General features: G+C 39.5%; 1 protein-coding gene across 1 annotated transcript in view; it reads left to right on the forward strand.

Annotated features, from left to right (window-relative positions):
* The window catches only part of ryr2b (ryanodine receptor 2b (cardiac)), a 61,009-nt gene that overhangs the window by 19,415 nt on the left and 32,607 nt on the right, over positions 1–8,987 (forward strand). The window contains exons 27-45 of the mRNA XM_014001040.1: positions 193–367; positions 476–684; positions 826–1,018; positions 1,282–1,414; positions 2,860–2,974; positions 3,221–3,381; positions 3,605–3,764; positions 3,962–4,048; positions 4,339–4,565; positions 4,765–4,978; positions 5,088–5,684; positions 5,801–6,001; positions 6,844–6,955; positions 7,095–7,235; positions 7,320–7,596; positions 7,717–7,831; positions 7,917–8,049; positions 8,156–8,259; positions 8,425–8,560. Coding sequence (XP_013856494.1) covers positions 193–367; positions 476–684; positions 826–1,018; positions 1,282–1,414; positions 2,860–2,974; positions 3,221–3,381; positions 3,605–3,764; positions 3,962–4,048; positions 4,339–4,565; positions 4,765–4,978; positions 5,088–5,684; positions 5,801–6,001; positions 6,844–6,955; positions 7,095–7,235; positions 7,320–7,596; positions 7,717–7,831; positions 7,917–8,049; positions 8,156–8,259; positions 8,425–8,560 — 3,490 coding nt within the window. The remainder of the gene's footprint in view (positions 1–192; positions 368–475; positions 685–825; positions 1,019–1,281; positions 1,415–2,859; positions 2,975–3,220; positions 3,382–3,604; positions 3,765–3,961; positions 4,049–4,338; positions 4,566–4,764; positions 4,979–5,087; positions 5,685–5,800; positions 6,002–6,843; positions 6,956–7,094; positions 7,236–7,319; positions 7,597–7,716; positions 7,832–7,916; positions 8,050–8,155; positions 8,260–8,424; positions 8,561–8,987) is intronic.

The raw sequence follows: 8,987 nt of genomic DNA on the forward strand, positions 1-8,987 counted from the left end.
TACTACTACTACTACTACTACTACTACTACTACTACTACTACTACTTAACACTGTAGTATTTATTTTATTTTACACACTAACTGTTTTTTTATGTTTTCTCTCACTTGTTTTGGAATGTCATATTTTTACATTGCTGTATTTACTGAAAGGGAAAAAAAGCTATKTACTTTCTCCACCACTGTTGCGTTCAGGCTCAGTGGTACCATCAGGGGGGYGAGCTCCTGGGACGTCCGTGGCTCCGAGGTGATGTGGTGGGTTGCTTGGTGGACATGGCTGACCGCACCATGATGGTCACGCTCAATGGAGAGCTGCTCTTTAATGACAGAGGATCAGAGCTGGCTGCCAAGGATTTTGATATCAGAGATGGTAGACTTTCATGCTTTCTGAGATCTGTCTTTGAATATGAATGACTTAAAATGTGTGTTGTTTGCTTTTTTGTATTTCAAAAATATGATCTCTCCTTGTCTCTTCCAGGCTTGTTGCCTGTGGTCAGYATTGGGGTGAACCAACTGGGACAGCTGAATCTGGGCCGCCAAGTGGACTCTCTGCAGTATTTTAATGTGTGTGGCTTGCAAGAGGGCTTTAAACCCTTTGCCTTTAATATGGCTGGAGACACGGCTCTGTGGATGAGTTGGACACAGCCTCAGTTTACTTCAATCCAGCATGATGATCACAGCTCACAGGTGAGTTCAGTGGTCTGTCAGATTGCTTGTTCTAGCAGCTTTTTGGATTGATTATATTGAGACATCGTTTAGACCTTGTGTTGAACATCGCTCCGAATGCAAAACTCTGATCTTAAAAACAATGTGCAAATCTCCTWCAAGGTTACTAAAGTCAGGGGCTCAGCAGATTCCTTATCCAGCCTGAGGGTGTCTCAGCGGTTGCTGGCTCACCACGGTGGAGGGAGCGAGAYGGGTTTTTATCGCCTCAGCATGCCCATTGAATGTGCTGCTGTACTCCGAAGCCCTGCAGAGGCTGTGCTTCCAGTGGTGGCCAACACTTTACCTCCAAATTCAGGTTCAGTCTTATTCTTCATGTTTAACTGAAGTACAGAGAGGACATTTTAGTTTAGTTTAGCCAGATARCATTGTAACTAATGCAACACTTAAAAATTAATGAGCCATTGGGTGAAATACTAGATTTTGTGTGTGAGGTCTAGCTGCAATTAYCCAGATTTATCCCCTGTCTAGATTACTGATATTGTGCCGTTGTGACCTTGTTGAATTGCTCTGGTTAAGCTCCCCAGGGCCATGCTGTAATTAATGCCTGTTGTGTTTTAGCGAGGAAAGAACCGGAGGACACCGACTCTGACTTTGAAGTTCTGATGAAGTCAGCACATAGCTTTGCTGGCTCAAGAGATGAGCTTAACCACAAGGATCATAGCCATGACAGAACATCAAAACTGAAACAACGGTACGTTGCTAAAGAAAATGTAATAAACTGAGTATCATTTGAAACATTTAAAACTAGGCTCATAGGACTTCAACATACAGGGCAAACTACAAAATGTAGATTTTGTTGACAAGATATCTACACATCGATTCCCCCACCCCCCTGCATGTCCTCACTCTATTCAACTTCAAAATTAATTGGGTAAAGTAATTTGGGTACCACTTTACAATAAGGCTGCCTTTGTAGATGGCTTAAAATACTTTATAGATAGGTTATTAGTTCATCTGTAAACACTTTATACATCATTATTAAGTGTTTATGATGCATTAATTAAGGATGAGAAAGACAAAAATGCCCAGTTTTTGGTCAAATAGTGAGCCAAATCTGTTTGTGTACATATTACATCTAAAGTGCTATATTAAATATTTCAGACTAGGTTACTACCTTGTAAATACAATAATGTATTGGAAACATATATTACATATAATATTGCACTGTTTTATACATGTCCACAACTATCCAAGGTATAGCCTTATTGTAAAGTGTATTTATAAAGCTCCATATGACATTTATACACATTTATTAATCATTAATAAATAGTGTACCTACAGTAAATATGTATTTCCAATACATTATTGTGCTTACAACTTAACCTAGTGTGAAATGTTTAATATAACACTTTATAATATGTGAACAGATTTGGCTCACTATTTGACAAGAAACCAGACATTTTTGTCTCTTTCTTATTCTTAATTAATGCATAATAAACACTTATTAATGATTTATAAAGTGGTTACAGATGAATTAATAGCCTATCTATAAACTATTTACAAGCCGTCTTTAAGGGGAGCCTTRYTRTAAAGTGGTACYGTAATTTGCTCTATTATGTGAAGGTGTGTTTAATAATGATAGAAAAGAGGCACCCAGTTTGGCAACAATTTGACATCAGTGTGTAGTACCAACCTTTTTATTTGCTGCTAACATAAAGGTATTATTTTTATTGAAACATTCAGGCATTCTGCATGTCCAAGATATAGAGATGTGAATTTTATACTAACAAAAAGACCCAGGAGTTCTGAGGTGAATGCTGCTTCATCCTTGCAGAAAGGCTGGAGCGCTCCATCTTCCCTCCAGCAGCAAAGCTGAGTTCCAGTTCATTGCCCGTTTCTTTCTCTCATTTTTTTTCTTTACACACTCTGTGCTGTCTGTGATGTTACAACTTACTCCAGATACCTTTTTTAATTCTTTAAGTTGTAATGCTCAGCTATTTTCAAACTATCTCCAAATCTGTGTGATTGCAATAGTGGCAGGTGTACAATAAGTTCCAGTTGGAACGAGACACAAAATTGAAGACGTGAATGCAGTCAAAAGAATCAATGGTTCAGGCTCTCTGCTTTACCACAATTACTTGTCATCTGCGAAGAATGATTGCTCTTTGTTGGAGTTTTGTTTCTGTTTTCTATAAGGTTTTTGCTCAAGAAGACAAAACCGGGCTTAGTTAGCAGTAACTCCTCTGCAAGGCTTCTTGAAGACGTCATTGTTGAAAAAGACAGCTATGATCATCTCATACAGAGCTCCAGAGTAAGATATCTTATTTTCTCTCTTTTGTCTCATCCCATCACAACCACACAAATGCGCTAAATATAGAAATTGCTAATTAAAACAATGCAGACAATTTTGCATTGTGGATGTATTTAGTCATCTTTCTAATTCAAAGTGCACAAGATTAAACCAATTACATTGGAATGCAGTTCTTTGCCAATTCATACCTAAAAAAAGCATGATTTGAATGTCAAACAGTGACACTTATTGACCTCACTGTTTTAGTTTTACTATTCAGTGAGGGTTCTTCCAGGCCAGGAGCCATTCAACGTGTGGGTAGGATGGGTGACCTCTGACTTCCATCGGTACGACATGACATTCAACAGCGACAATGTTGACACTGTGACTGTCACCCTCGGTGATGAAAGTGGCAAAGTTCAGGACAGGTTTGTGTGCCATAATATTTAATTTTCCTCCCTATAGAATGCAGAAAAAACTGTCTGTTGAGTACCAGCGTGATTACACTTCCTTTACCTGAACTACTGTGCTGTGAAATTATTTTCATTGTACTGCTGAATAGCTTAATTATTATTATTTTTTTTTGTATTACACTTTGGAGTGAATTTGCATTAAACTGTTAATTGAAYATACCCCAATTCTTTTGCACAGTGTGAAGCGATGCAGCTGTTACATGGTGTGTGCTGGGGAAGCCACAGGCCTGTCTCAAAGTCGACGGAGTGCAGGCCTTGAAATTGGCTGTTTGATAGACACAGCAACAGGGCTGCTCACCTTTACATCCAATGGCGTGGAAATGTTGACTTTCTACCAAGTAAACTATTATGATCTGACCTTTATTTCTCCTTACTACTCAGTATTTTTATGCGTAATGCCTTTATGTTTATTTATTACATAGAAACCCTTAGAATTTGAGAATGTATAACTTTGGAAAACTGTATATTTTTAGTTTGTAGTTAACTATTTACTTGCATTGTTAATCTGACTAAACTACTTTTTCACCCAAACCAGGTTGAGGCCGGTACCAAGTTGTTTCCTGCTGTTTTTGTCAAACCCACAACCAGTGACATGTTTCAGTTTAATTTGGAAAGTATCAAGGTAATACATTAGAGTAACAGTAAATAATCACAAGTATTTTTAATGTCCCTTTTTATGACTTTACTTCACACTGAGTTCACTTCATGACGGTAACATGAGCTTTACTATATTTGGTCTGGGTTTTTTATGATTGTATATGTGCTTGTTTTTGTTATTGTTGTGTCCTCACACTGGCTATGGAACCCATGTTCACTGTGATTTTACAGTGACAGAAGACTTGTACCAATCTCTCATAAGATTCTTGGATTTTCATCATTTAAATTCATACTGCATTTGTTATCTTGTTCCAGAATGTGATGCCGCTGTCGTCAGGTTTGCTTCGCAGTCAAAGAAGGAATCCCAGTCCTCAGTGCCCTCCAAGGGTAAGGGTCCAGCATCTTAGACCTGTTTCATGGACCAGAGTACCAGACAGTGGATTAAAGGTGCTGGTAGACCGACTTGATGAGCACCATGGTTGGAGAGTCCAATGTTATGAGCCCCAGCAAGTCTTGACTCTTCAGATTCCTGATGAATGCAGGTAAATAAATAAAATAAATAGACAAATAAGGATTTAGCACAGTTGCAGGCTGTGGAACTTGTAGTTGGTACTCATGTTTCACTGTGATCTGTTGTTTAGTTGTTGCAGCAAATGCCGTAAATTAATTCCACTTTTTCCAGGGTTTAATTAGATTTTGTGCCAGCAACAACAGTGAAATTGTGTTTTTGATGACATTCAGGTCTGTTGACATTTTGGAGCTGTCGGAACTAGATGACCTCCTGACCTTTCACCATAATACCCTCCTCCTCTACTGCTCTTTATGTGCCCTTGGCAACACCAGAGTTTGCCATGCCCTCTGCAGTCACATCGACCAGTCGCAGGTTCTTTATGCCATTCAGAATCCTCACCTTCCTGGCCCGATCCGCTCTGCATTTTATCAGCTGCTTATTCAGGTACCTGCTTGTTGGAGTTCGTGTGTTTTTATGAATATCATCAGTTGACAGGCAAACAAATAGTACCTAGAAAATTAATGACATAATACTGATTATGTTTGTCGTTCAGGTTTACCTAAGCAGCTACACCACAACGTGTCTAATGATGATCCATGAGTACATTGTTCCTATGACCAGTCAGACCACACACAACTCTCTCTACCTCAGTCCTACTGRTGATGGCCTCGATGGGGAGAATGGTCAGTTTGCAGAAGGCATTCCCAGCACCAGTTGCAGCACATCTCTTAAACCAAAGATGCATTTTTCATCTCCCTGTTTTATCAGGGGAAATGGGATGGAAGCAGAAGGTGCAGGTGAAATGGCCTGCACTGACAGCCCAGAAATCCCTCTGGACATACTGAAGAATCTGACAGTGGAAATGTTGACTGCTGGAGTTTTGGCTGTGAATCAAGCTGTGAGGGATCCTGCTGGTGGCGATGTTGAACATCTACTTGTTCCTCTTTTAAAACTGTTGTACAATCTTCTGGTCATGGGCGTTGTTGGCGATGAGGTTCTTGGGCTGATTGACACAAACATATTCTCTTCAAATGCTGAAACCCTTGAGGATGAGAAAGAGGAAACTATTGATGAACAAGAAACAAAACAAAATGACTTCCTTAAACAAGGACTTCTTCAGATGAAGCTTCCAGAAGCTGTCAAACTTGAGGTGAAAAAAAATTAACAGATTCTTCTGTATGATGCTCTTTTCCAATCATTAATAATAGCTAAAGCTAACTTCTCTAGGTGTATAAAATTATTCGCAATTTTTTTTTCCATTTCTAGCTCTGCCATTTACTGTCCTACTTGTGTGATTGCCAAGTGCGCCACAGAGTAGAAGCTGTGATTGCTTTCTCAGACAACTTTGTGCATCAGCTGCAAGAGAACCAACGTTGTCGCTACACTCAGGTCATGCAGGCACTCAACATGTCTGCAGCGCTCACTGCTCGCAAGACGAAGGAGTTCCGCCTACCTCCACAGGAGCAGGTTGAATAGACTTTTTAAATAGCATTATTAATGTCAATAAATTAATCAGAATACAATGTTTGATTTCTAGTTTGGTTCAGGGGTCACCAGCCTTTTTGAGACAGAGTTATTTCAGGGGTACTGAGTAAGACAAAGGGCTACTTGTTTGATACAAACATAAATCAGCACAGATCACCTTTAATGATTGTATTAATAATACATTTATATATGTGAATATTTCACTACCTAATGGCATTGTAATGTTCAGGAATCCTCATGATTAATAATAATTTACTGTGGCAGATGTGGTAAATCATTTTTATTAAAAATAAGTACTTTCAACTCTGCAGCAGCAAAGAGATCTTAGTCCGGAGTTTTCGGTTAGAATCCGTTTTGGGGCTCTTCTGTGCAGCTGTAAGTGTGAGTGTGAGTGTGGTTCATCTCTTTGTCTGTGGACTGGAGACCTGTCCAGGTGGGACAGAGGGTGAGACGAGATTTGGAGAGAGCAGAGCAGGAGGAGTAAATTAGCTGTTTACTATGTGTTTAGCATGGGATGTGGTTGTAACAGCAGCCCCTGTTGTCATTATGTGAGGGGTGTTTTGTTAATTTAGTCTCTAAAGAGCTCACAGACAACTTTTTGCATCTTTTGTGCACACTGAGAGGTGTTACATTAGTATTTAGTGCGCTGCTCCTATGATGAGTGCTATTTTTAGAATGTGTCCTGCGGGCAACTCACGAGGCCCCCACGGGCACCATGTTGGTGACCCCTGTAATAGTTCCCAACAACATGTTTTTAATATTTTTACCATATTATCTGCTTTTTTGTCTGTTTTGTGTGTGTGTCAATCATGACATATCAAAAGATCAACATGCTGCTGAGCTTCAGAGAGGAYGAGCAGAAAGGGAACTGTCCGTGTCCAGCTGAAATCCAACAGCTCCTGCAAGACTTCCATCATCTCCTCAACACACACTGCGGTGGGAGCACTGCTAAGTCTTTCACTTCTGCAAAATGAGTTTTATTAAACTAGGGAACTATAAAAACTTTGTGAAAGCACTTAGTATAATTGCTTTTGAGAGCACAAAAACTCTATCTTATTTTGCTGCTGCTGTGCAGGCACAGAACTCAACTCTGACTCAGAGGATAAAGACACYGTTAAGATGCCTTTGAAAGATCAACTTGTCAGTTTTCTGACGGGACTCGTTGGACATAAAACGACTTCCAGTGAAATGAAGGCGTTTAAATCACACAGTCCTAGTAAGATTGTCTTATTTTGTCTCAGACAATTCTCTAGGATCCTCTGCTTCTACCATTACTTTTCTAATGCTGGCATGTCTGCAGGGTCCCTCAAACAGCTGATTTCTGAGACGATGGTGTGCTGGACTCAAGAGAGTGAGATAGCAGACTCTGAGCTGGTTAGGGCTATCTTCTCATTGCTGCACCACCAGTATCAGGGCCTCAGGGGCCAAATGGAGAAGCCTCTCTCAAAGGCTTATGCTATCAGCCACTCGTCAGTTGAGGATGCTATGGCACTCTTGACCTCCTTGGGTCAAATTCGATCTCTCCTGAGTGTCCGCATGGGGAAGGAAGAAGAGAAGCTGATGATCAAAAGACTAGGGTAGGCAGAGAGGCAGTTAGGATCCCATTTACTCCTATTTGTTTTGACAAAATTCTAATGCAAAGCGTAACCTGCTGTGAAAGTATTTGTTTTTATATTTATTTTTGATCATGTATACAGAGATATAATGAACAACAAAGTCTTTTACCAACACCCCAACTTAATGAGGGCATTGGGGATGCATGAGACTGTGATGGAGGTGATGGTCAATGTTCTGGGAGAAGGAGAGTCAAAGGTGGGTGTTTATGAAACAAGTCATCCGCTATTAAGTGTGAATATTCTGTGATTTATTTTTACATGTCTGAATCTTCTTGTTTCAGGAGATTACCTTTCCGAAGATGGTGGCAAGCTGCTGTCGATTCTTGTGTTATTTTTGCCGCATCAGTTGTCACAATCAAGGGGCGCTTTTTGACCACCTCAGCTATTTGTTAGAAAACAGCAGTGTTGGGCTAGGTAATTTCTGTCTCCTCACTTGTTTTCTGTGTTTAGACCTTTAAGATGTGACATTATGCAAATGTTAAATCAGTGCTCACATTATTTAGCATCTTTTGTCTCATAGCTTTACCATCCATGCGTGGCTCCACTCCTCTTGATGTAGCAGCAGCCTCTGTAATGGATAATTATGAACTGGCTTTAACTCTGAGGGAACCCGACATAGAGAAGGTTTGAGATTTTCATTCAGCATGGAGGAAACTAATTTTGAATGAACAAGAAGCTCTCTTCATGCCATGTTTACAGGGTTTATAACAATTAATTAAGGTGTATATAACGCACACCAGCATGCAGCTTCCTGCAGCATTTTGTGTTAATATAATCTGTTATTTCCAGGTGGTTCAGTACCTTGCTGGATGTGGTCTCCAGAGCTGTTCACTGCTGGTGGCAAAAGGTTACGCTGATATTGGATGGAACCCTGTGGAGGGCGAGCGTTATCTGAATTTTCTACGCTTTACCGTCTTTTGTAATGGTAGATGATGTGTTTTTCTCTTCTGTGGACTATGTAGTAAATGTCCAACAATTTTAACATGTTCTGCAGTTCTAGTTATGTTATTTTAATATATTTTTAACTAAAAAATACTTTATTGTTAAATTTAGTTATTTATTTATTTTTTGAATTTCAGTGCACTTTTGATCCATGCATCACAAGGAAATCATTGTTTACAGGAGCTCAGTATTTCCTACAGTGCTGAGAGCAAAAGTCACAGCTGAAAAGGGACAATTAGTGGCATCCTTTCATGTTCTTCTCCATTAACCTTGCCATTTCATTCCTTTATTGATTATCTTTCGTCTAAAGTTAAAAGTCATTGCCCTAAATGTACAGTATTTATAGTTTAGCCAAACGAATCAAGCTTTACCTCTTCATATTGTGCCATATAAATCAAAATTATATATAT

The sequence above is a fragment of the Austrofundulus limnaeus genome, unplaced genomic scaffold (assembly GCF_001266775.1).
Source record: "Austrofundulus limnaeus strain Quisiro unplaced genomic scaffold, Austrofundulus_limnaeus-1.0 Scaffold0, whole genome shotgun sequence".
Lineage (NCBI taxonomy): Eukaryota > Metazoa > Chordata > Actinopteri > Cyprinodontiformes > Rivulidae > Austrofundulus > Austrofundulus limnaeus.